The sequence below is a fragment of the Chaetodon trifascialis genome, chromosome 17 (genome assembly GCF_039877785.1).
Source record: "Chaetodon trifascialis isolate fChaTrf1 chromosome 17, fChaTrf1.hap1, whole genome shotgun sequence".
NCBI classification, from domain to species: domain Eukaryota; kingdom Metazoa; phylum Chordata; class Actinopteri; order Chaetodontiformes; family Chaetodontidae; genus Chaetodon; species Chaetodon trifascialis.
In genome coordinates, this window is record NC_092072.1 from 8,850,269 (window position 1) to 8,878,263 (window position 27,995).

Consider the following 27,995-nt stretch of genomic DNA (forward strand, 5'->3'; position numbering starts at 1 on the left):
ATGGTTCAGACAAAACAAATGTGTACGAGAAACATACGATGAAACAGCGCTTGGCTGCCAGTTTCTTGACATAAAAGTGAAAAAAGGCGTAACCTGTGTCCGCTCAATGTGGAAAAGATCGTACACAATTCCGTCAACCAAAAAAATGCGTCAAAGAAGTGCGTTTTATCTCTTAACTATACTACGAGTGAATGGCAGTGACCTATCTTAAGGTGGTTATGGACAGTTTTACTTTGATCGTGGGTTTTAAAAATGAGTGGTAGGAGAATATGATGACACCACAACCAAGCAGGCCTCTGAGTGAGGGACAGAAAGTGCACACACCATCAACACTAGCATAAAATAGGTTTACTGAAACACGTCCGATCCACCAGCACTACTCAGTGTGGCGTAACCCCTGCACTGTAGCTCGAAACATATCAAATTCACACTCATATATGCAAACAGATCCACTGAGAATCAACACATTGCTTGTTTTTAGGGATACCTAGCAAAGTCTATGCAAATATATTCATATGTACATACACGTCGTTGAAGCTGAAAAGCTATTTTACTTTGTCGCCAACTGAAGCGGTAGAAATATAGAAAATGTCTTTTTCCTTTCACTTTTTGAAACACGGCAAAGAGCTAAGGAGAGCTAGAGAGAGCTAAAGAGGACATCAAAGCTTTTGTATAAGGAGTGATTTTTATACAAAGTCAGAATTCCTACTTCTGGACAACTAACGGACCTTCAAAACAGATTTTTTTTTTTCCCCAAAATACCAACAGATAAAGAACACTTGGACTGAAAGAACCAAATACTTCTCTACCCAAAAAAAGCCACCGGAGGCTCAAAAAACTCAGACTACGCATTTAACTGGATGGCATCTACTCCTGGTTAATAAGCTGAGTGAGTGGCTGGATTTCTGGTGCAACAGTTTCCATCCAAGTTCCAGAGGAGATGAGGTGAGAGGGGACGGGAGGAGCACCCAGTCCGAGGAGAGACTGACGGCGAATTCAAAGCCTGGAAAGCATCGACAGTTTCTAGTCCTCGTTATTTCCGTGACAGTGCGAGTAATAATTTGTCAGTGTCCCTGCACCACGTGCGAGAGGCATTTGGCATTTTTTTTTTTTTTTAGTTGTCGTTGTTGAAAAGAGGTTAATATTGGCACTCTGGCGAGGTCCTGGACTCCACAGCCACAGAGTGCCACCTGTTGGGCTGAGGGTGGTACACGTGGCAGCGGAAAGAACCGTTCCTGGAGAAGCCTCCTTACCGAGGAGACCCCGACTGAGTCCGTCTGCTCAGTGCCAGATAGATGCTCAGTCCTCAGACTTAAGTTATATCCAAAAGTGCAGTCTGGAGGTGACTTACGGAAGAATGGACAGCACACAATCCGAGCGACGCTGGATTTCACACAGCAGGAAGTGGTGAGTCATACGGCAGAAGTCCCATAATGTCGACAAGCCACCAATCACATTGTGAACAATGTAGCAGAGCTCGATGTAATTACATGAAGGTTATGCAGAAACCACGTGAAAGAGAAATGTTTTTATGGTTTCCTCAGATTGCAAAAAGGTTCAACACCTCATTTCTACCGAAAGAAATTACTATACGGGAGTCATTCAAGCAAGAAGGCTTTTAAAATCTACTGTCCCTCTATGTTCAAGGGCCTACTGGGGACACAATATCCAGCTGAGCATTGAGCCATCCTCTCCTCACTCAGAGCGTGATCCAAAGGATTCTTATTTTTTTAGTTTTATTCTTTTTTGACAAAGCCTTACAAGTCTGGGCGACGCAGCTGAGTTGTGTAATTGTGGACAGAGGCAGATGTGTGATGATAGTGTCACATGGCAGTGGGGTCGGGGCAGTGGGGGTTTAGGATGAGTGTGGGTGTGTGTTGTGGGTGTTGAAGTGTCACCAAAACTTCGCTGTGGGTGCGGAGAGGCGTCGCAGGCGCCTCTATGTCACCCAGGCGTCCAATCTCATGCGCTTGATGTTTCCTCCCTCCTGCTCTGGTTCGTTCGATGCCCTGAGGGCCTCGGCCGAGGGGCTGAAGTCTGGCGGCACGGAGCGGCCGGCGGGACCTACGCTTCCCGTAACGCCGCCGCTGCCTCCGCCTGCGCCGCCGCCAGCTGTGCCAGTGTCATCCCGATCGCTGCCTTCAAAAGAGCTGGCGTTGCTGCTTACACTGTCCGCAGGCGAGCGGCCGGTCGGGGGCTCCAGGCACAGCAGGGAGCCTGGGTACTGCGGCGGCGCGGTCAGGATGGCTCCTCCTGAGGTCGAGGACGGCGTGGTTGAAGATGGAGGAGGGCAAGGGGTGCTGCGATCTCGGCCGGGCGAGGCGGGCTCCGACTTGATGCTCACACTGGAGTTTGTGTTAACGGTCAGCATGGCGCCTTGAGGTATATGGGTCACAGGCCTGAGAACAGGGTCAGGGAGGACAGAGAGAGGAAGACGATGGAAGGTAAGGAACAAAGAGGAAAGGCGACAGAAAAACACACAAATGATTAGCTACGAGAAAAAGCTGTACGAGAAACTGGAAGGTCATTCGCATCAAGACATAAACCGACATTACAAGGCACAGCACCAACAGGGAAAAGCCACACTCCGTTATTGAATAATCCAATCAACTGTGAGCCGTCAAAGCTGAAGTAACACCCCCTCTGCTCCCCAGAGATCAACAGAACAGCCCAGGAAGCATGAAATGATTGGTGTGACAGGGTGGTTCGCAGTGAGGCAGCTATGGTGTGAAGAAACTACAGATGACAAACAGAAAATAATCTCGGGTTAGAGAACATGGTGGAAACCGGAACTATGTCTCTTTCCTGTTTGACTGCAGACAGCACCAGACATGCTTAGGGGGAGCCAGCCAAAAGCGCACAGACACACAGGAAAAAGGAAGTGTGATACAGTACCGGCCCAACCACTCATCTCTACCCAAGAGCAGGTTGGACGGAGAGCCAACACTGTGGGGAGAAAACAAAACGTTGGAGCCCAAACCAAAGGGAAGAGGTGGATTAGAAGGCATGTGTGGAGAAAAGTGTGAAACATTATTGCGAGCAAACGTTTCTTCAACAACAGCAATAATGTTAATGTCTTGGCATCAGAAACGAAGAGCTTAACCTGCTCAATTTTCGTCCGAGCACACAAAAAGTCCAGACATGAAAACACTGCGTGGGGCCTTTATGCACGTTCTAATCAGGGCAGCTTTCCTTGCAACAGAGTGTGTACGGTGGCCCCCTCAGGACAAAAATGCATGTAAGAGTGAAAAATTCACTTTTGTTTCTCATTTTGAAGTGCATTTCTCTTAATGTCTGTGCTTTGCAGCATTTCATGATGTTTAGCTGGGATTTTACTCTTGCAAGTGTTTGGTCCTGAGAGGCCACCGTATTTTAGAGTCTTATGAGGGGACAATTTAACGAGATTGATTTCTCAAAGCCAACTATTTGTCAAATGCATTCAGGTAAAATTCTTCAAACTCACAGAATGCATATCATCAAGAGTTACTCAGCTACAGGAAAAACTAACATTATATATTTTTACTGCTGTAACTTCCCATTTTTTTTGTCACTTGTGCTGCTAGATAAGTAATAAAAGTAACAATTTAAAAATGCATCAATGTTGATGGATGCACAGTTTCTATACAGCAACGTTACTTTACAAAAGTTGTCTGCTTGGATATTGAATATTATTTGAATTCTGAACAAACATGTTGAATTTAGTTGATCATCAGTCACAGTAACTAATTTACTGATGCTGAATAAAAAAGAAACTGGTACAATAAAGTGCTGTCTACATTTAAAAAGATGGGAGAACTTTATTTTTAGTCTGTTTACTTGAGTGACCTGGTTTTGAGTTGATCTGTTTGACACTTTATTACTCATAATACCTATAAATCGTGTAATATTACTGCACAGTGTGTACACCATGTTGTCTTTTAAGTAGATTTAAATGCAGTGGCCTTTAATATAAGAGACATTGTACAGGCTAGCTTCAGTTAAAATAGGTTAGTTTGAAGTTAATGAAGTTCATATTTTGTGTACATTGACTTTGCTCATTAAAAAGTTTGTTCTTTGTTATCATCTATTTATGAAATAAATGCATGGCTGCCTTTATGACAGCATGTAGTTTCCTTTGAGACAAAAGCCCTTCAGATGCAAAGTGGACTTCAAACCCCCTGCAGACAAGCTCATGACATTCCACACACGCACACACTAGTATTGGCTGTTCACCTCAGATTGGCAGCCAGACTGGACACCTGGCTAGACAGCTCGCTGCTCTGTTTGTCCACGCCCCACATGCTGTGGACAAGAGGAGAGAACACACTTCAAGGATCTGGTGTTCATGCTACCAAAAACCCAACCTGAACCCTGCAGCGCTGAGCCCACGCCGCTCCCGCCACACTGCCGCCATCCTCTAATCTGATACAGACGTTTTGTTACAACTCCATGTAAAACCTGATATAAAGGAGAGAAAAATGAAAAATATCTGCCAGCGGTGTTACCAAAAAACTGAACTTTGATAAGAATTTCCTCAAAATCACCTTCGTTTTACTTGTGATTTGTCTTTGCATCTCATTTCTAGGAAATACCCACAAACTGTATCCACAGCAAACTCCATTGAGATGAAGTGAAATTATTGGTCACCGCTGGCAGAAACTTTCACTTCTTCTAAGGAAAGCTCTGTTTTAATTCTGACTTTGAGCCTGAACAAAATTGTGTTGTGTTTCTCCACAATATGATTATTCATTAAACCTGATGTTCATTTTAACTGAATGAAATGATGCATCACTGTCTACACCCTCATGAAGTGCATTGTCTAACCAGGGGTGCACGTAACCTTTACTCAGGTGACTTCCAGGAGATGGTGTCTGCTAATATGTCCGCGCATGCGTACCTGTGTACCCGTTCTGTGCACCCCTGTGAATGACATATGGTTCGCGTTAAGGCTGGGAGGTACACCTTGACTAATATTAAGAATATCTGACTGACCTGATGTTGCTCACATTGGTGCATTACGTTTGCCAGATGTTTCCCTGCTGTGTGTGTGTGTGTGCGAGCTGCCAGAACAGGGCACGCTTTCACCTAAAGCAACAATAAACCAGCAACCTGATGCAGCAGTGCAGAGGTTTAGTTTAGTGGAAGTCAATGTTTTAAACCATTTATACATTAAATGACATATAGTCTAAATAAATAATGGCTTAATTAATGGTTAGTGCATAATTTACTAATGCTTTATAGAGCAGATAAATGCATTAATAAGTAACATTTTCGAGTTGCCATCTTCCCTCATGTCATTAAAAGTAAGTCATTAACAAAAGATACTGAGCCGCTTTCCAATAAAGCATCAATTCTGCAGTTACAAATGTCATTAATGAAGGATCTCTGAAACGGCACAATTGTTTCCTCCCTCCAAACACTGCACGATGTTTCATACTGCTGAGTTGCATCAACTCCAAAAACTCCATACCAGATAATCAGACTGATGTTATGAAGAGATGGTGAGATGCTGGTGAGACCAGTTCACTAAAAAGGAGTATGAATTGCTTGCATTTAAGGTCATGGTATGGATTTCATGCAAGCTGACTGGGAAGGTCAGTAGTACAGTTTTTCAGTATTAAGAGGGTTATCAGTAGAGCTTTTACCAGAAATGTCTGAGCCGCCACCGCCACCACCATCATCATCGTCCCTGACACTGGATGTGACGGAGGAGCTTTTTGGACTTAAAAACAACAGGCGCAGTGCTGATGAGAAAATACAAGACTTACACCAAGTTGCTGAGCGATGCAAGGTTAAGTTGCTGCTGCTGCTGCTGTTGCTGTGCTTGCTGTTGTTGCTGCTGCTGCTGCTGCTGCGGCTGCTGCTGGGAAACGGCCTGCTGCTGCCATGTGGACACACTGGTCGGCAACAAGGTGCCAGGTGACGCCAGAGCGTGTAGAGCAGTGATGTCTGCACTGGTCAGCTGGTACTCTGAGCGAGGATGGAGGACAAAAGCCACATTTTCTTCATTTTGTTCCCTGGGATATATTTTTTACATGTGTTTTGATACCTTTGTTTTACACATTGTCCCAACTCTTTTGGAGTCAGGGTTGTATTTTCAGCAGAGCTTGTGTTTAGCTCACCTGTGTTGTAGGCTGTGGGCATGGCAGAGAAGGGCAGCCCCTGCGCCAGGAGGCTCGGCGTGGCCACAGAGACCACCGGTGTGGTGAGGGTTTGAGCCACCTGAGCTCCCGCTGCCAGCCGCTGAGCATTCTGCCAGGAGAGAGCGCAGACATGTTCATTACAGCAGAAACAAGGAGACAACTTTCACATGTGGCCTCAAGCTAAAATGGCTTATTTCAACAATAAATTCTGACATGCTGGGAATGACAATGTGCATGTGGTTGGATTCATAATGATGTACTGAGTCAAGTAAATCTCAAAGTCAAGGGGATTTACTATCAGGAGGCTCTTCATGACATGCATCAAAAACAGTTTCCTTGTTTTGAGTGAGGCCATAAACAGACAAATTACATTAAAGGCAGTTTATTCAACTGTCAGATACAATTATTAGTATGTTTTTTAAGTATTTTATCAGGCAATTTATACCTTTATTAGATAATGAGAGTGGAAAGATGACCGGGAAATAACAGTAAGATCCCACAGCCAGACTCAAAAAAGGGGCACTGCAGTCCAAGGTTGAAGTCTTGACCCTGAGACCACCAGGGACCTCTGTGGGTTTATCTTTCTAAGTCATTAAAGCACAATTTAACTTCAACAACACAAACTACTACAAATTAATTCATTGAAAAAGCTGTCATTTTAAATTATTCTACAACTTCCACCTAACTTTTACATGACGTGCCACTTCCTCGTCATATATGTGACATGATTTTTTTCATTATCATTTAATCTACCCATTGTTTTCTCACCTGGTGTATAAAATGTCTAGAAGTCCTTTGTCTGACCAACAGGCTATAAGTTATAGCTGTTCTGGGCTGCAATGTATTTATCTTATGTTCTTACTGTTTATTTAAGTTGTTGCAGATTAGTTTTCTGAAGAACGACTCATCGATTCATACTAACTTTGTTTTAATTGTCGACTCGTCCGTGCAGTTATCTGCAGCTGTGACGATGCTGATCTCGTCTGAACTGAAGGTGCGGCTCATCTCATTTTCCTCCAGTGGATGTCACTAAAGGTCTAACAGTATGTGGCTCGGGGGCACTCCACAACAGTTAAACACATTTTTACGTTTCAATCTTTCACTTTTAGAGAAGCCTAACAAGGCACAAATCTGGTGCTTACTCAGTGTTTGCACATTAAGTCAAGACATTTAGATGACAAAATATTCACTCTCTCCAGCACAGGTGCAGCAGACGTGCAGCTAGATCTGTGAAACTGCTACCATGAGGTTTTATTATTATGTGCCTGCACTGAAAGACACAAATCTCTGAAGTAGCACAACACTCTGGAGTCTGCTCCAGCTGAATTATAACATAGATAAAAGCAAACTGATGTCCTTTGTGAGAGAGAAAAAAATAAAGGGTCTGCATACAAAAAGCCAAAGATGCAATAATTCTGGTCTGGAATTAATCTTCTGAATTGTGAGACCCCGTGAATGCAGATCATCCTGAGAGGAAATATTCGGCCAGAGTTATGACTGTAAGGTTGAATTTACAGAGAGAGAGGAGATAGACCGGAGAGAGGGGCCAGATTCAATTAACTGCCTTTGTGAAGAAGTGAGGAGGGGCGGCAGGGTGAGAGTGATGAAAATGAATCACTACCCTCTGGAAAATTAGATTCTTGCCCATCAACTTTGAGTGGAAATATGACGGGGGTGGGGGGGTGGGGGATGGGGGGGTTGACAATCAGCACCGGAGCAGCCGTCATCCCTCTCTCTTAGTAAATTCATCTTAAATTAAAACAGGATTTTACAGGATAAAAACCTTTCTGTAAGTAATAAATTATTTTTAGAATTTTATATTCTTTATCATAAATTATATTAAGCATCATCTGTAGAGCTGTGACTAAAAACTATTTTCATTACTGCCATTAATTGGCCCATTATATTAGAGCTAACAGATTAATTGTTTTGTCTGTGAAATGTCAGAAAACTGAGGTCAAGGTGACATATTTTAATTGCTTGTCTTGTCCAACAAACAGCTGAAAACCAAAAGATATTTAGGTTATTTTCATATATGACAGAGATAAATGTCAAGTCCCAACATTTGAGATGTTTAGATGATTAGAAAATATTTGTTTTTTTGCTTGAAAATTAATGAAACTTTCAGTTATCTTTTTTTTTTAATCATTTGGTTTACAAATAGGAGGAACACAATCCTGAAATATTAAAACACTTTCAGTGAAATTTTTGTTGCTTTGGAGCTGCATATAAAGACGCGGCATTCTGAGAACATTTAAGTGAAATGCCTTTAATGTAATGCCAGTTAGTTTTTAGAAACATCTCATTGACCATTTTGGTGGAAGGTGAAAATGAGTGTCGGTGAACAGGGAACATGCTCCGCGGCGCTTCGCACCACAATGCCAAGTGAAAAGACGCCCATGCTTTAAACGGTAACTTTGGTATTTTTCAACCTCAAGTCCATTTTCCCAAGTTTTTGTGTCCAAGTCACTGGAGACAATCATTCTTGAAAGTGGTTCAGTGTTGAGCATCTAACGCGGTGAACTGAGGGTTTATTTTGACACAACCAGAGTTGGTGATTGTTGGAACAGAGAAAGATGAAGCAAGAAAGTTCTGGTGAGTTTCTGCCGAGTGGGATAAAATTACAGTTTCTGTAAATGGAGTCTGGTGGCTTTGGTGAGAGGGACATAACGGCCGTTTGTGGTTAAATGAAAAGCGTCCCTCTGTAGGGATCCTTTCCTAATGTTGTCTGACACTTGGATAACAATCTGAGCCCGTCAGTGACAACTGCACCTAAAGACTACACTGCTGCCCATTTCCCAGCAGCTGGCTGGCTCAATACTGGACCAGTTCCAAAAATCGTTGTCTCTGTCACATATCCCACTTTTATGCCAAATTTAGCACCTGTACACAGTTTTTTTAAACGTGGCTAAACCCATTAAAAATAGGCCATTGACTCTCGCTGCCTGTGGACGAGTTTGCCCTTCTGTTCTTTTTCTGGTGTCATGTTCAACGTCACAAATGCACCAGAAACAGGGAATAGTAGGAAGCAGCACAGAGGCCAGGGACAATATATTGGTGGTTACTTTGTAATATCTTTCATAAGATGATGATGATGATGATGGTGATGAGATAAATAGAGTCTAACAAGGAATCATTTAGACGCCATAATCATCATCATCATCATCATCATCGGAGAAGGAGCGAAAATTAATGTGTCCACCCAGGTGTCGTGTTTCCATCACTGCTGATCCGAGCTGCAGCTCGTAAACCGTGACTGCTGCAGAGTCATTTGACCCAGGAGTGAACGCAGATTCTACGGTTTCCCACTGAAGACCCACAGATGTTAGTGGGTGTTAGTGGTTGTTTCATCCAGTGTGAAAGAGACTTTAGACACAAAAACATGGGAAAATGGGATCCAGGTTGGAAAACACTAAAGTTCCCCTTTAAGTGGCGTCATATGATGAAGTTAATGTGCCTGGTTCAAAACTGACGGGGTCACTCAAGGACAATTCTGCTGGAGCACTGTGCACCGACGAATGTGGAGGTTTCTGCAGATTATCACTGAGGAGATCATGATCCTAACACTACAGAAATGCTGGAACAACACAACCATGAGCCCTGAACCACATGCAGTCAGGTGGGAACCACAAGCTGAATCCCAAGATATGTCAGTGGGGTAAGACCAAAACGATGAAAAACTCTGGTACAGGACTGTAACCATGCTAATAATGTGCGGACAGTCGATAGCCATCGACTCATGCGAGTGACTGACGTGGGGGAAATCACCTCGTTTACCAAATCCAGCTCATCCTCTGTCTGCAAAGGGTGGTAACAGAGACAGTTACAACTCTGATTCATATTAGTAACGAAAAGTAAATTAAAAAAAACACATTAATAAGAATAAAACTACTTACTGTAGTTTGTCAGACTACTTCTTTAATATTACTGGTTTGTTTAGCAAGGTTACCTGTGAGGCAAATCAATGTCGGCTAAATGTGACAGTAAATGTTTAGGACCTGAAACCACAGACGTCACAGTGCCGCCAATCATCAGCACCAAATTAAAATAGTGGAAAAAATAATCTAACCACAACATCCATTTAGTAGCTGTTGTACAGACTGTGATCATATCACAAGATCCTCAACGGTTTTCTACAGTTTCAAAGGTCTAGAATACAGAAATAATCTTAATTTTTAAAGCAACATGAATAACAAGTCCATACATCTGCAAAAACTTTGAATGCACTAGCAAACAGATGCTTATTTATCCAGCTAGCAGACACCAGTCGACATTAGCATTAGCATTAGGCTCGTGTTTCTGGTCACCTGATGATTGTTAGCCTGATATTCACTTTACTTTGGTCTCCACTAACTCCTGAGGGAAATATCGTGTTTTTTAGTGGCTACAGGCTTCACTGTGTTCACCTGCTGGTTGCTAACTGTGTGTGCTAACCGCCTGGGGCTGAGCAGGCAGTGTAACACTGACACTGACCGATCAACCTGAATCAAAATCCTGAAGCAGTGGCCCGTAAAATCAAAACAATGAGTCGAGAGATCCTAAAACACTCTTAAAACATATGAGGAACAGGTGGTCATTCTCTGTGGGTCAGTTCCACATACATGAGGAAGACTGTGCGATGTGATAAAAGCTCCTGAGCAGCTACTAAATGAAACATGTGGTTCCACTTTTTTCTCAACTACTGTTTCCAAGGTCAAGGACAAATGTCCACTCTGAAAGGAAATAATGTTTTAACGACCTGCTGGTAGTTAGCACTCACTGTCACACATGGCTTTAAGCTAATGTGGGTGCATGTTTAGCGAAAGAGGTTCTGAGAAAAGTGATCTAGTATGTCAGAAGGAGTTGGCTGAGTCATCCGAGACTTTACAAACTTTGCCAGAGTAAATAACGAGATGTTGAACAAAGAGTGGAGAGCTCCAATCTCTGCTCCCAGGTATTTACTAAGATCACAAAAATGATGGAAATAGCCTCCAAATGACTGTTTATCTTCAATCAAATTCTTGGATTTCATTAATACATCAACATGAATTCCAAATGTTTTTGTAAATTTTTCCGTCTCATTCATTGGCCGGTGAAGCCACGCTTTTTCTACTCCCCTTAACAGATCGTCTCAGTTTCAGGTGTCTCGGTTTTGCAAAAGTAACTGTTAACTGAGGTATAAAGTGCTGTTTTTTTTTTGTCACGGCAGAAGGTTGAAAATGTTAACACAAGTTTGGTTTGGTAAGCTCACCATCTGCATGAGGCTCTTTCCGCCCTGTGAGGTGATGACTCGGAGGTCTGGCTTGCGGCTGTTGACCATCTGGGGGCTGGGAGGTGGGGGTGGAGACTTGGCCGGAACTACTTTCCCCAGACTGTTGCCGTTAGAAACGGTGAGGAGGCCTGGGGAGGCCCTGGCGCTGGTGTATCCATTAGCTGCGGGGTGACAGAGGTGTGAATGGACAGAAATCAATAGGAAAATCAAACAGGTGAATGCAGACAGCGGGGGGCGGCCATCGCGTGTGGACTCAAAGTCATGTTCAAATGATCTCCAAAGCTTCTTTTCCAAACTGTTATTCTGCACTGAAACGCTCCAAATTAAAGGCATGTCACCACTGACAGGATGATGCCGTTTACAACACAAAAGTCACATCATCCAGTGTGAAAATCTAATGTCGTCACAGCTGAAAAGACGCTTTCTGAATCTTGTGTGTTGCCGATTATCACAAATGTGTTCCTTCCTCTAAAATCTTATGCAACGTCGTCTTTGAAATGTCAATATTTCCTCAAATAATAAATCTGATTTTGCAGCCAAAAGACTTGAAAATTGTTTTTCATTTTTTCTCTAAATATCAGATGAAGATGAAGCACACAAAAACATCTTAAAGAAGGACCAGTGAAAGATAAATGGACCATGATGTGCCATATTGTTAAAAGGTGATATAAAGCAGACTGCATGTCCAAGGGGAACAGGGAATCCCATGCATGTCTGTTGATGTTACTGGTGGCATCCCCTGATGCCTCCAAGGCACCATCGCAGATGGTGCAGAGGAGGAGAGGAGAGGAGGAACCTTGGAAAGGATCTGGGATAAATACGCTAACACAGACCAGATACCAGAAGAACACTTGGCCACGAAAAAGACGCATTAACCATAAAGCAAACTCATGATCTGAACAAACACAGGAGTACTCACGGACTGGACTTGGGCATCCTCCATTTGAATTATTCAGGTCACCTCCCAGAAGAGCTCCTATTGAAAAAGGATGAAATGGATAGAGAGGAGGAGAATCAACACAACATGAAGCAGCGCTGAAAACACGTATGATACAGTCAGAAACTCCAGAGCAGCTACTACTTTGTTTAGTCAGCTGCTGTTTCCCCAATGAGCTTTCCATCTTGGGCCAATATACGCTTTAATATTAACTAATGTCGTTTTTTGTCTCATCTGTTTTTATCCTTGTGCATTTTTCTGCACAGCTTGTGCACTCCCTTTTGCATTGAAACCAGGAAAACCAATTTCAAAATTAAACGTGGGCTGAATGTCATTAGAAGCCACACTAGTTGACTCCTGGTCTTACTTCATATTTGGTTCATGCAGCTGTAAACAAATCATTTGAAGGTGATACTGAAGCTAAACATTTTTCCAAGTAGAAGATGAAGTACAGCAAATGTCACACACTGCAAATGAGTCCAGTGCTGAGAAATGTGAACTCCTCCCTGAGGAACTAAGCAGCTCTTTGCATGCAATGATGAGGAAATACGTAAAGTATCCACTGACGGTGTGTGAAAGAACAACAGCTGATCACAAAGGATGGATTTTAAGGAAGAGAAAATAATCTAGAAGCAGAAAAATTCTGTAAATTGAAGATCATGTTTTTTGCAGCTGTGACTAAAATTACCACTGCTACCACTTCCTTCTTCTTCATGTAGATGCTGGCATTTATTAGTCCAAAGAACATCACTGGCTCACCTGCACTGGCTGGTCGCTGTGGCAACCCGGGAGATACCGTGTTTCTCTGAAGAGCTGGTTGCTGTGGCGACAGGAGATGGGTATCCGTGAGCGATGATGATGTTACATAGGAGGTAGTTACCAGTGCATTGCCGGGGTTACTGAATTGCAGTGCGCTTTGATTGGACGACTGGACTGTGACCGGCATGGAGAACGTCTGGGGCGGAGCAGTCGACTGCTGCACGAGAGAAGAGAGAGTTTCACTTTTAGTCTTCATCAGACAACAACTACTCACCACTACATCGAAGCCAAGACCAAAGCAGGTGTGGATTTTTGAAGCTAAGATGAATTCATCAGTTGATACAAATGCCCCCCCCCAATCATCTGTGACGATTTGTTAACCAAAATAAAATGAAACCGACGTCGAGTTCAGTCCACATGTGACGACACGAGCGGAAGAGCAGTCTGGCCCAAACAGCCAATCGACTGCAAGCGCCGCAAGCAGAACGTGAGGCGAGCTCACTGTGGATCAATGCAAAGCCTCCATCTTTTCTTGTTGTTGGCAATCAAAGCGTTCAGTGCAGCTGGTGGCTTAGTGGTAATTAAATCCTCTGGCCAGGACATCAAAACACTTTACCAGCACTATCTGCTTGGTGACAATATGCGTTTTTAACACCACCCTGATGGCAAGACAGTCGAGGCACATTTGCTGACTGAAGCACGGTGCAGTGTAGAAGAGATGAGCGCCACATTTAAATCTCCATGGACTTAACATTTAAGCTCACGCTCGTCTACATCTTGCTTCTGTCCCCTAACAAATTAAAAATTTAAAAACAAACACACATTTCTGCTAAACTTGTCAGTTGCCTCTTAATTGCTTTAAACATACTGTTCTTTTTCGGTTCAGCATATTTGCACACACATACAGTATCTGTGATAAAAAGCTGATATCATCCAAGACAATGTGTCCGTTAAGCTTTAATTACAGGTAAGCGAGACAGTAAAATCAACAGTTAAGCCAACATAATTTATCACCAAATCCTCATGACTTTATTTTCTTTGAAGGTGCTTCTGAACACGAAGTGCAGCAATGATTTAATGCCACTTAAGCAGTGTGACTTAAGTGAGAGATATAGGTGAACATCATCGGCATATAGCAGTAAGAACAAACAGCAGCAGTTGTGAGGGTTTCAGGACTGAAAACAAAAGATGAGTCTAACAAACTGTACAGTCTAAATGGGAAAAAAGGCTGATATTGAGTTTTAGTTAAGTTGGAATGACTTAAAATATAATGAAATCTCCTTAACTGCTTAAAATTTGGCCTCAAAACTACGGCCAGATATGACAGCAGCAACAAACTGTTCATACATCTATTATCTCTCATGTTGATCAAAAGTTTCTGGCAAATGACTGACTGAAAAAGAAGTGTGAAACAACCAGTTAGAGGAACTTCACACCAGTCGCTGTTTCCTGTAGGCACTCAAGCCAAAATGCAGAATAACAACAGACAAAATGTTTCACCAACAAGTCTGCAGTCGAGAGAGAAGCAGGACAAACAGTAATTACAATGCAGACTTACTCCGTAGCGTTTGAAGAGAACATCCAGGTCCTCTGTGGTCTTACGGTATTTGTCATCGTTCAGGGGACTTTGGTCAATGGAGTCTTCGCCGTCCGGCTCTGGACTGTCACAACCGTTAAAGCCTTTCTTTCTCAAAGTCTGTGAACAGAAAAAAGAAGGGAAATGAGTGACAGTAGTGTCAGACTCAGTCAGTGCAGTCTGTCCCGGACGCTCAGTATTAAACACAGTCTGATTGTATAGCACCTTTCATACAAGAAATGCAGCTCAAAGCGCTTTTCAAAAAAAGAAATCACATGAACTAAGTGTGAAACAGGGACAGAAAATGAATAAGATGGAGAACAAAACCCACTTAATAATAAGGGTAAAGAAAAGACACAAATAAGGATAAAAATAAAGAATAAAGACAATGTGTAACATAAGTTGGAGAATAAAACCCACTGCAAGTACACATGACGCATAAAATCAAGTAAAATACAACATTTTAGAAGAACTGTAGCGGTGCTTAAGAGGCAGAGCATAAAAGTTTCAGGTCTGTGTCAGGAGTCCGCTAGATGAAGATGGAGAGATAAGTTTCTTTTTTAACGTTATATTAGTAGTCAGCTGCCTTCTACAGACAGTGCTTTAGCTTTGAGACATAATTAACAAAGTCTGCATCCCCGATTTTCTTCATCTGTTGCTGGGAATCTCCAATAAACCAGCAGCAGATGATCGCAGTGTTCTTGAAGGCAAATAGTGAACAGGGAAGTTAACACTGTACCATGCTGCTAGCCCATTAAGGGCTTTGACCTTAAAATCAATTAGAAATGTTACAGAAGGTCGGTGCAGAGCAGCTAAAACTGGACTGATGTGCTCTCTGCAGTAAATAGAGCTTTGCAAAAATCAAAGTTGAAATAAAGGCATGAATCAGTCTTTTTGGTTTATAAATGGTCGTGCTTCGGCTGTTTCTAAGGCGGACAAATTAATCTCTCATCAGCTTGTTGATGTGGGACTTGAATCTTATATCTGAATATTAGGATAACAGCAGTAACCTCAGATTTATTCCAGGTAGTTAATTTCCCCAGATTACTGAACAGCACTTTTGTTGTAGGTCTGACCACTATTCACAGCCATGCAAAAGTTTGGAGTTGCCTGACACAGAAGCTTGATTCGGTGCAGTCAGACGTCTGCTCTGTGTGTCTGAATGGTCTTTCATGCTTTTTTTGTTTGTTTGTAGACAGTCCTCTTTTTTCAATAGATGTTATTTTGTATGAGGGGTTTGCAAAAAAAGTTTTGTACATGACGAACAAAACGCAGAACGAGACAAAGATCTTATTTTTCTGTCATTAAAATGCTCCAATAGCTTCTATTGGGACACCAAAATTCACTGCGTCCTCATGTCACCAGTCCTGGAGTTTTCAGTGAGACACCTTGTACAAAAGGTACACGTGTATGTGCTATCGAGCTCAGGCTGCTTCTGGTGTCCTTGTAGCCTCACGCAGGATTGAAGGCCAATAACAAAAGAGTCAGACAATGGTAACGGTCAGTCTTAACCAACTCCCGTGCACAAACGCTGCAGCTACGATTGATTTACCTCAATGATGTCCGCGTTGGTCCGGCTCTCGTGAGGCTCGTTGTACTCTGTGTACTTGAGCAAGACCTTGTCCATGTCAGTGCTGGCGTACTGGAACAGCTTGTTGGCGTGGTTGAAGATGATCAGCGCGATCTCGCAGTCGCACAACACGCTCAGCTCGTAGGCTTTCTTCATCAAGCCAAACTTTCGCTTTGTGAATGTCACCTGAGAGACAGTTGAGGAGGGGAAAAGAGGGCGAGGGGGGCAAAAACAAAACTATTTGTGAGCTTTGGTTAAGTGGACTTAAATAATACTTGCCACATACCTTTATCAAACACTCACTGAAGGTCACACATTTAGGCACAGAACTCACTCTGGTCACGTTTCTCTATTCTGCACTCTCTCATCTTTCTCTCCCAGGGTTAACACATCGCTACAGATGAAAGTTACAGAAAAAAGATCCGACATGCTTTTCCCTTACAAAGATCTTCCTTGATCCACACACAAAGACCTGCAAATCAAAATGATATTCACAGTTCAGGAGAAGTGAATGACCCCTGAAGAAAATATCTGCAGTCCCATCAGGGGCGTCACTGACACGTTGGGTAACACATCCAGCAAACAGTAAACACATAGTATTTTTTGGCCCTCTTTGGCTGCCAGAGCAGTCACTGAAAGACAGCGGAGTCTGTTTTCAGCATCAATAATGAAGCATCCTTATTTTTGTGGTCGTTTTATGACTCATAACTATTTGCACTACAATGAAATAATGGCCTCAATCATCAGCTTTTAAGGAAGAGCCAGTGCTGATCATGTTTTATTCAGCCTCCATCAATAAATTTGTACAATCGTTTATATGCACCGAAAGGGAAATGCTGTGAATTTTGATATTTCTTATTTTTAACCTTGAGTCTTTGATGTTTTGTTTTTTTTTTTCTTCCAAGATTACATCAGAACTACGTCAAATAGAAGAAGTGGACAAATACGTTTCAAGAATAACGAGAAACGTCGACTGATTCCTCTCAGCGTCTCTTCCTCGAGCTCACACTGTTGCCGTCTTCACTAGATCTGGTCCATGCAGACACTTACTGTACATACAGCATACGCTTTGGTCCAATGACAGATGTACACTGTGTGTGTGTGTGTGTGTGTGTGTGAGATAGACAGCCAGGCAGATACCATCAACCAAATCATCCTGCATACAAATTCTTCTAAATGTCTCATGTTGCAGCAATTTAACTGATGATTTAAACTGGAGCATGTTCAGTATTTATTGTACGAACGGGTCCAGCATCTGTCTGCAGAGTTTATGGTCAGAGCTGTGAGGAGACGGTCTTGGAATTAAAACAAACAAAAAAAAATTCTTGGTGGTTCACAAAAATAGCGATGACAGGAAAAAAATAAAGAAAAATGAAAATATCAAATTAACATTTTTGTTTGACGACTCATCTGGCCCTGAAGGAGCTGCAGAGCGCCAAGCTGCGATGTGGATCTATCTATAACAACAACAATCAATGCAGCAATTTACAGATCTGGGCCACATGGCAGTATAGCAAAAAGAAAGGCATGCAAAAGGCGTGACACATGAAAGTGTGCTTGAATAATGAAAAACAAACATGGAGGACTGAGAGCATGAGGCAGAATATTCTGTGGTGTGATGAAACTTTTCAGCAGTGACACAAAGCACTTTGTTTGGCAGAACCAACACCATGCCTTCTGTGAAGTGTGGTGGCTGCCTCATGCAGCGAGGAAACGACAAAAACTGAGCTGAAAAAAGGCAAATTCCTGAGGACAGCCTGCTTCAGAGCGCCTGAGACCTTTCGCTGCAGCAAATGTGTGTATTTCAAAGGGACGATGACTCAAGCATGAAGCCAAAACAACAACAGAGCGGCGTCAGAATAAGAAAACCAGTGCTGGACCAACCAGAGCAAAACCATGACTTGACTCTCATACAAAACATGTGAATGACTTCCAGACCATCGGCCTGGTGCCTTCGGCTGGTAGTGAAAGATAACAATGACCAAAACCTCTGAACCAGAGTACTAATATGTTTATACTCAGTTTCTAAGCCCTTTTCCAAGAACATGCAATTTCTTGTTCAGGATCACATTTTCATCATACGGAAGACATTTTTGAATCATTTCCCCTAGCACACGACTCTGATTCAATAAATAACAATAGGTTCGACAGTATTAGGAACACATTTACTGTGATTTTGCAAAACAAAAAAGAAGGCATTATTGCTGCATGTCTTAAAGCTAATGCTAACATACGCAGACTGTGCAGATCATTTTAACAGGACAACATATAACCGCCATTACTAATCCATACGGCTGCACTGAGCCAATAGTTTGCTTTTGGAAAAAAAATACTAATTCATTGTAAGTGCCGAAATAATCTCAACTTCTAAGCAAAAAGTGCTTAAGAAATAATAAATAAAAGTTACTCTCTTCTATTTCACAACAAAACATCTGCTGAAGGACTTTGCGACACCATGAAAAGCTTCAGAGGGGCTAAAAAAAGGCTTGTAAGACAAATGATTACGGTTATCGATTTAAGACTCTGTTTGAATGATCTTAACAAAGAAAAACAAATCAAGGAATGCTTATTTTTTCTCCACTCAATTTGGCTCCATTTTGTTGGGTTAACAATTCCATGTTTTGGGGTAAAAGGAAAATTAATGTCCGATCCGATCAGTTTAAAGAGAATCAATCCTGGCAGTCAGGAGTTCAGCACTCTCAAAGATTTTAATCCATAGATGTATTCATGCAGGATGACCATCGCTCCACCCGGCTAAAGTTTAGCAAAGGTGCTGGAAGCATCAAGTGACATTTCTTTAAGCTGGCACTAAAAAGGTACTGAGGGTCAACCAGCCACCAAAAACAGAAATAAACTAAGACTCACCTGCTTGTTCCTTTCATCGGTGATCCGCTGGATCTGAATCTTTTTCCTACCCATGATGCTTTGCAGGTGTGGAGGCAAACGTCGGAGTCAGTCAAGTGGAGAAGCGCCTCTCGGAGGGTGAGCGAGGAAGTGCAGCCTGCGACCTCTTACTTCAGCCCAAAAACACTCACGCACAACCATGCATCCGAGGAAACACGCGCACACACATTTCTCTGCCCAGATGCTGCGACGTCGTCGACTCCTTCTACCGACGGGCGGCGGGAGTGAAGGGTGGATGCTGCAGGGATGTGTGGAGCTGAGGAATGGAGGTCCTCAGTTCATCGCTTGCTCAACAGGGACAAGAGTGACAAACTTCCCCGCAGCTGCTGTGGTGAGGAGGACGTCACTCCTCTCCTGCGTGAGACAGAGAGAGATGGAAAGGTTACCCAAACGTCCCTCGTGTACAACACTACAGGAAGGACGAAGGACGAGTGAGGGGAATAAATCAGTGATATCTGTTGATGGGGATCATAAATCCATAAATGATCATATTCTTATTGTCTGAGAAAATAACAAGAAAATGACAATGTGACCTGTGCTGCTCAGTCAAATTATCCTGAGACCAACAAAGACAACAATGTCCTCTGATTATGAGGGCAGGGGGGTCACAGACAATTAAGGTGTCCATTTAGCAGCCCCTTTGTACCGGGTTAAAAGCATTGACTTCCATCGTCAAAGGCTCTTCAAAGCACTATCAGGCTTGGGAAGAGTTTAGCTTTTATTCTAACCTTTGCTATAAAGAGGCAACAAACACGCTGAGGCGAAAGGCACTTCAATGGACTTTTGATTGGATCTAACGCTTTGAGATTTGAATAAGACGTTCTCATTTCGCCTTCACAGTGACGTCAGGAGAGACCTGCGTTATTCCTGTGGATCTACAGCGTTGTAATTAAAAGCTGTGCATATACATGCCTACATATACAAAGCAAACCAGACAGGCCTAACAATAAGATCATGTCATATGTTACAAAAACTTAACTATGAGTTTTATTTGGTTCTTTCCAGCAGTGTCCAAAATCACTCCCTATATACTACCTGGTGGACAACATTAAAAGTTATGCGATATATACGGTTTGATAAACTTCCCCCAATTGAATGCAAACCTACTTTTATACTTCAGCGACAAAAGCCATTCAAAGAGATCAGTTTGCGTAGTAATTCATGCTAAACGTGTTGAACTGATTGAGCAGATTAACAGATTATCAAACACTGAAACTTGAACACATGGGTCATCAGAATGTACAAGAAAACAGTGGGCATGTTATTTCTGCACACGCGATGCTTCAGCCCCTTGACGGCCCTTCAACAACAGCACTGAACAGGTCGATGCCAATCGTCTTTGAGGGAAAATCAGAGGATGTGAACAGGACTCAGTCTGGGCGGCTCAAGATAAGAAGGCAAAACTGATTCAATGGCAAACGTAACAGCCAACATTGCTCTACAAGACTCTCAAATCTGCATGAATTTTGGCCCTGAATTAGAGCCGAACAACACCAAACACCAAAACATTGCAGTCCAAAGGTTGTGTGGCATCAAAGGTGGCATGCTAACGACTCTAACGGCTTCACGCTCTTCTTCAGAGGCTGTTTGCAGGTTGACGAGCCGTCTCTGTGTTCAGGCTGAATCACTGCTTCGTATTCATTATGTTGACCATTCTTTGAAATCCTCCTTTCCATGAAGGGCTGAGAGCCGTGAATAAAAAATGAAAATAATGAGCAAATGACAAAGAGGAAAGCCTTGAGAACTCTGCCACCTCTGCATGAGCTTCGGACAGATTGGAGAGTAAGGAAACCGGTCACTCCGTCGCTCATATTACACACCATCTGGGCTACTGGAGTCAAATGATTCACTCTTTCTAATGTGATATTAATGCATGAATTACCGCACGCTTTGCCACTGATTCTAATTTGAAAGTCTGATTTAATATTCAAGGGTATCAAAGGGTAAATATTCAGAAATTAACATACAGCAGCATTAACAACAGTTAACCAAACGCACTGTCAGCACTCTACAATGATGTTGATGTCACAGCTGACACAACTAAACAAAGAGAAAGTGAGGGTGTATCTACATTTACAAATTGGTTACTTAATCTTTATAATGAATCCAAATGAACTCACAGTGGTGTCTACTTCCTGGGATGAGAGCTTTGAACGTGCCTAAAACTGTGATTCAAGTTTACAGTAGGGCTGCAAACTTAATCACATGATAATCACAATTCTGGCACCAACAATTAATTAAACTCAGTCAGGTGTGATGCTGATGCTCTGCATTTAGGGTGGCTGCTCTGGTGCATTAAATCAAACGCTCCCTGGAGCCGAGAGGAATAACTGATTTGTTGCCAATCAAGTAGTCGATAAGCAGGGGAAAAAAAGGAATTGGCAGCCATTTATTAATTGATGAATCATTTCAGTCATTTTTCAAGCAAAAAAAGCCAAACATGACCTAGTTTCAGCTTCTCAGATGTGAGGATTTCTTGCTTTTCTTTGTGATATATGATCGTACACTAAACATCTTTGGCTTTTGGACTGATATATCGATCCCTCTAGAACATAACTGCTGGATTGATTGATGAAGACAGTCACGGTTAGTTCCATCCCTGTTCACATATAAACTGTCTGACCAATCTTCATCAACATTTGGGCTAATTTGACTTCACACTGGACATTACTGTTATTGATTTCAGTTTCTGTATCTGTGTGTTTAACATCTTTAATCAAAGCGGAGGAATGTGTACTGAAACCACACGTCTGGAGGGGAAAATGGCTGAAATTGGATCCCAAAGGCAAATGTTCCCACTTCTCACCTCTGTAGTGAAAACTAGCTAGAAAACATTCAAAGAGTAACTGACAACAACAGCTTTTACCATCATCTCGTTTTACCGTCATTTCACATTTTTCACATCTTTAACTCTGATACAATTTTAGGGCAATCCTACATTTTCTGAATACATCACCGTCCCTAAAACCCTTTCTCTTTGCTCCACAAAGGCTCGGCCCTGAGGCTAGTGTGTTAAGTTTTCCCTCTGGCCTTGACCCTCCATGTCCGTGCTTTCCTGGGGACTGTTGTTAGGCCAGACGGAAAAAATGAAAACGCCAGTGGCGTGCACATGGGGCCTCCGCAAACCACATTTCAACACTTTAGAGAGTGTCCAGCTTGAGAATTAATCAGAAGCCGCAATAAAATCCAGCATATTAGGTTCAGCTAGGATCTGTATCAACCCTTTAATCCAATACTTTGGACTTTTCTGCCAACTCGCTAACTAGTTTTCACTATGGCTGCTCCGAATGGATATGCCAGATCAGTATCGGCACCAATAGTGACGTTATTGGGCGTTGGCCATGAGATGACCTGAGCCTTTTTAGTCTGCGTTTTCACCATCACCATTCAATCAGTCACAGCAGCCGCTAACTGAGATTTTAGAACCACAGCAATCCCTGACTTCGTTATCGTACATATGATTGAGACGATGACTTTTATTTCGTGAGGTATACAGAGAAAAAGAACCCTGCCATCTGATCATCACCCTGTATTACATACCATGACTTGTCTGAGCAGTATCATGAGAGAAACCGTTGGATCGGTGCGTCCCCAGTTCTTTTACGCACTCTCAATTATTTCTTTATTTCCTGTGAAGTCAGTTTATCGTAGCTGAAGCGTTACAGGCTATTGTGACAATAAGGCTGCAACGAGAGCTGCAACAATTACTCGACTGACATAAAAATAACCAGCAACTGTCTTGATAATCATCTCACTCATATTTCAAGCAAAAACAGTGAAAGGATGTGACACATTTTCAGGTTCTTCTCCAGTGGCAGCATTTCCTGCCTCTTCTTTTAGTCGATTAGTAAACTGAATAAGTATGGGTTTTGGACTTTTGGTGGTGGCACGGTGGCGCAAGCAGGTAGTGCGCGTGCCTCACAGCAAGAAGGTTGCCTGTTCGATCCCCCGGGCGGGGCTTTTCTGTGTGAAGTTTGCATGTTCTTCCTGTGCATGCGTGGGTTCTCCCTGGGTACTCCGGCTTCCTCCCACAGACCAAAAACATGCTCATTAGGTTGATTGGTGACTCTAAATTGCCCCTAGGAGTGAGTGTGAGTGTGAATGGTTGTCTGTCTTTGCATGTTGCCCTGCAATCGGCTGGCGACCGGCTCAGGGTGTAACCCGCCTCTCGCCCGTTTGAAGCTGGGATAGGCTCCAGCCCCCCCGCAACCCCGAAAGGGATAGGCGGTATAGAAAATGGATGGATGGACTTTTGGTCAGACTAATCAATATATCACAAAGTTTTTACCTGACATATTACTGGAGAAGGAACCTCTAAATACAAGTGTATTCAGTTAGGATTCACTGCTATAGGTGAATTCATGTAGGTGAAATTATGTCAGAAAAGTCTATTTCTATTTAAGATAACAAATGCTGCAAGATGTTCAGCAGTTCTTTTCTTAAAGATACAGACAAGCAATTAATTTGTATAGCCTGCAAACTAATACAACAGTCCACAGAATCAGCCATGTATGATGTGGTTCGTGGTGTGCCTCGATGGAGCTTTTCATACATTACATCTGTATTCACAGCAGCGCTGGACATAATCATAGATCATCCATTAGCTGTAACTGTAAGGCACCAACTCTAAACAAGTACCACAACAAGACATGTAGAAATACCGACTGCTCGAGGGAAAAATGATTAAAAACTGCTCGTCTCTTCTGACTCTACAAACTTTGCCGCTGTCAAGCTACAATATTATCTTTGATTAGCTGTGAGTTGACCAGAATGGGGCTACACTGCAAGGCTTCTGTCTAGCCTCCCTCTCCCTGACTGCCCTCTGCATGGCTGCCCCCTCATTACTGTAATTGACACGTTCATCCCTCCTCTTCCCCCTTAAGGCGCTGATGGCTCAATTAGGAGCTGGCCGGAGGACTGATTGGACGCCAAAGATAATGAGGTTGCCGCTTGGCTAAAACTGAGCCCTGCATCCAGCCAAACCAAGCTCGCTCTGTGACATACGGGAAGCCAAAGACGAAGAAAACACAGAGTTTACAAGTCAATCTTAAGACATGTCAGAAAAAAGCATATACTGGTGGAAGAGGAATAACTTTTGGCTGGACTGGATTTGCCTCATTATCTGAAGAGGGCAGGCATTTGGTCACTCCGGTGAAAAGTGAGCCACGCACATGTTATTCAAATCATCCAAGCGATGGTTACGCAACCCTCGAATATTCTTCTGATGAAGGACAACACAATCAAGTTCAGGGTGGGCATCTGTCTGTTTTGGACGAGTGTAATTAGTGGCTGTGACCTTTAGCAGATTATGCACTAGCCAATGAAATGTGCCAAAGCCCTGAGATAAATGGTCGGAGCCTCACACGCGTCTTGTGGTGGGGTTTGCTCATCCACAACTCTCAGACAGGGGTTTAGGACGGTCATAATGTCCCGATCTCCACCCCCCAAAGATGGCCAGGACTGATTTACACTCTCTGCACCGGTCTGAAACCAGTGCTGTCCATTCTAATCAAACATCATGTGTTTGCTAATGCAACAAAATAATTTCCCAAATTTGGATCAATAAAGAAACCGTCTAAGTAAGTCTAAGTCTAAGTTTAATCTATCATAGTCCAAGGTGGTATATTGTCATTTCAACCCGAAGATATTTGCTTAACCCTCATGGACGCCTGAAAGAAAAGAAGCAATCCTCACATTTGTATAGCAGAAATCAGAGAGTGTTTGTCATTTCTGCTTGAAAAACGATTTAATTATAAAAAAGCTATTTGATTACATACCTGTCAATCAACTGATTAATCAAATATTCACTTCAACTCTACATGTTATTCACTTTCAATAAAGCTCCCACATTTCAGGGGAAGAGGGAAGAAACTGAAAGAAAGATGCTCCGATGCATTTACTTTATATAGAAATTTGTTTTGTGTGTTTACCATCTGTTATACTCAGATGTCAATCTTAATAATATTCAATCAAATCTAATTTATTCTGTTCTCTCTTATTTTCATTACATTAGTGAGTTTTTTTTTTGTTATGCAATATGCATGACCGTTAAAATATACATCTGTGCAAAATCAGCAAATATCATTCATGGTTTGATTAGTTGTCTGTCCTGTTTGGCGTTATTGGACCTGAGAGACAAAAGTTCAAATTCCCATTCCCCCAAACGATGCCAATAATTCAAGCCCTGAATGCTGTCTGAAGTAGCTGGTGCTGTGGACTTGGAGATAACCTCGGCCAGTTTAATTCTGTTCATCTTGGCAACCTCGCAGCTCAAAGTCCTACTCATAGGAACTGCGAGTTTCAACAACACTGTTATTTTAAGCATTTTAATAAAACACTTCGGTTGTTGATAGCCAGACTTTTGGGCATCCAGTGTGCTGATGCTGCTGAGGTGGAGGTCGGACTTGGGAATCTTTGCAAACAATAAGATGAAATGTTGGGACATTGAAAACTAAGCTCTGACTTCTACATATTACACATTATCACAAATATGCTTGTGATTGGTGAAATGTGTCATCTATGCTCTCAGCCACTGGGTCTGTGCTGCCTACAGATGTTGATATGAATCCCTCTGCAGGGATGGCCTCAGCGGTGTATCACTCCGTCAAACTGGCCTACTTCTAGCCCAATAGCTTTGGTATCTACCCTGGGATGGCACAGAAAATCATGGCTGCTGAGGCCAGTCGCCGAATACATACAGCCCCATGCTAAACCAGAATCAGAGCCCTTATCTGACTGGAGTTGCACTCATGTGTGTAAGTGTATGTATGTAAGCTTCAGTAAATAAGGCCATGCAAATGCCCTTTGCCTGTCAACAGCATTCAGCACCTGGCATCTGGCTTGAACATTAATAATATTTATGTCTTTGGTACAAAATCCAACCCACCCCAGCTGCAAAATCTCATGAAGTCACCACACACACACACACACACACACACACACACACACACACACACACACACACACACCAACTTAAAACCAGGAAAATATCATGATTTTTCTGGAGGCTCTTGGATGATCAGCTTTGAACAATAGGTCTCTTCTACGAGTAGTTAGCCTGTTTTCTCCTTAATGTCATTAAACTACTGACCGACCAGGTTAGATCTGGTATGTGGCGTCCACATGACATTAAAATGACATTTTTTTTTAACCAAAGTGGACTCATAATAATTAGCTGTATCCCACAGACATGACAGATGGAGAGTGGAGACTGAGTAGGCCCGCTGACGGCAGACAGGTACCCTACAGGATCTATTTTGACAGGTTGGAGGCTGGGACTGCTGTCAAAACCGTGTGTGCTGCTTTTCCCAAACCACACAGCCGCCTTTCAGACCCCATTACCGGGTTTGACTTACAGAGCAAAGGACGTGCGACTCTAAACAGGCCATTTCACAATTTTCAAGTTACGAGTCGACCGACAGCCATTACCTTCCTTATACTCTCCATACAACTCGGCTGTGCGAGCTAGAGCCCACACGCACTACTTTAAATCAGATTACGGGCATTTTGTATTCAGATGAAGACTGTTATTCTATGTAAGATAAACCAGTACGGTGTTACTTATTACTTTGGTATATTTAAATAATAAAGCAAGCAGGTCTGCTCCTATGCGAGGAAAAAAGACGCAGGAAGGAAATGTATCACTCCACTTACCCTGAAATATTGCTGATAAAAACCGAAAATAGGCCTGCCGCCACCAGCTCCAGAAGTGGCCAGTCTTAATTAAGAAGCATTAATTAATTATGCTGAAGCGAGGTGTCTATTTACATAAATCCGCGGCATTTTATTCCCTTTAATCTTGAAGTAACTATACTGTCCACCCAGGCGATACAGTGTACCCAGTGTAGGATCAACGTCATTGACATTAGCCCGTGATGGACGCGTCAAACGTCCAATGAGAAGCTGATGTTCGAGCAGTTTGTCCAATTAAAACGCAGTGTTGCCGAAGAGGGCTGGTCTGCGAGAGAGGACATGACGGAGGTGACGGCCATGTTCTGCAATAGTGTTTGTATCCCTCCGCCTCAGTATTTACCTTTTGCATGATTTTGCATGTGGGGAAAATGTCACTGTAGCACCACTGTGCTCTGCCTGCTTTCCATACGAGAAGCCGCTAGGCCATTTGTTTTTCACGGCTGTAATCACCACAGCCCTGTAAGCAGCGAACAACTGTTCTTAAAGGCCTGTTAAGGCTTTTCAAAAGAGAGAAATCATCTGAATAATACTCACAGACCCTCTTTTATCATGCCATCAGACGCTGTGGCATCATGAAGTGCAGCAGCCTGCTGACATACCCACGGGTTGTTTTCAGTGCGAAAATATGCACATGGAGAGTAAGCGTGGGGAAGCATGAACAGTCAAATCAGCTAAGAGGTATAAATTATGTGAATATATAACTGCAATACACTCATATACTCTAGATATTATAGTGCAACACTCGTTGTGCAATAGCATCTATATAATATCATATTTTGAATATTTACATTACTCTGTCTGACATACATATATGCTAATTATGTGCGCATGAAACCAACTCTACATGCAGAAAATTAATAATCTATTCTAGATTAACACACTAAAGGGCCCTGAGGTTGAAGTTCATTTTCAATATTTTTATTACACACAGATTTATTTGGAATGAGCATCATCTAGTGCATATAATATTAACAGATATCAGTATTCAAACTTGATTTTGACAAAGAGAAAGGACTTCAAGGTTCAAGGTCATGCAAAAATGCAGCATCAACCTTTTGGCCCTTACTATTTCAGGCTATATTGTGCTTTGGTGCATATTGCCAAACAAATTACCACAAAGTAATTGACAAACCGTGGCCTCCGGGAGCCCCAGTGTAGCTGCTGTATCTGTACCACAACGCAGA

General features: G+C 42.5%; 1 protein-coding gene across 8 annotated transcripts; it reads right to left on the reverse strand.

Annotated features, from left to right (window-relative positions):
* Nucleotides 1–1,116: 1,116 nt before the first annotated feature.
* Nucleotides 1,117–26,979, reverse strand: LOC139345699 (myocyte-specific enhancer factor 2D homolog). 8 transcript variants are annotated; one of them, XM_070984479.1, is made up of 13 exons: nucleotides 26,773–26,979; nucleotides 19,081–19,473; nucleotides 16,198–16,401; nucleotides 14,628–14,765; nucleotides 13,070–13,283; nucleotides 12,293–12,349; nucleotides 11,353–11,534; nucleotides 9,891–9,920; nucleotides 6,102–6,231; nucleotides 5,748–5,949; nucleotides 4,213–4,281; nucleotides 2,896–2,946; nucleotides 1,117–2,399 (listed from the first exon to the last, which is right to left on the reverse strand). In XM_070984479.1, the coding sequence occupies exons 2-13, from the start codon at nucleotides 19,132–19,134 to the stop codon at nucleotides 1,940–1,942; spliced, it is 1,791 nt and encodes a 596-aa protein (XP_070840580.1). In that variant the 5' UTR covers nucleotides 19,135–19,473; nucleotides 26,773–26,979; the 3' UTR covers nucleotides 1,117–1,939. The 8 variants fall into 8 exon arrangements, with proteins under 8 accessions (XP_070840580.1, XP_070840579.1, XP_070840581.1 ...); XM_070984478.1 differs by having other exon boundaries at nucleotides 13,070–13,286; XM_070984480.1 differs by lacking the exon at nucleotides 9,891–9,920 and having other exon boundaries at nucleotides 13,070–13,286.
* Nucleotides 26,980–27,995: the final 1,016 nt, after the last annotated feature.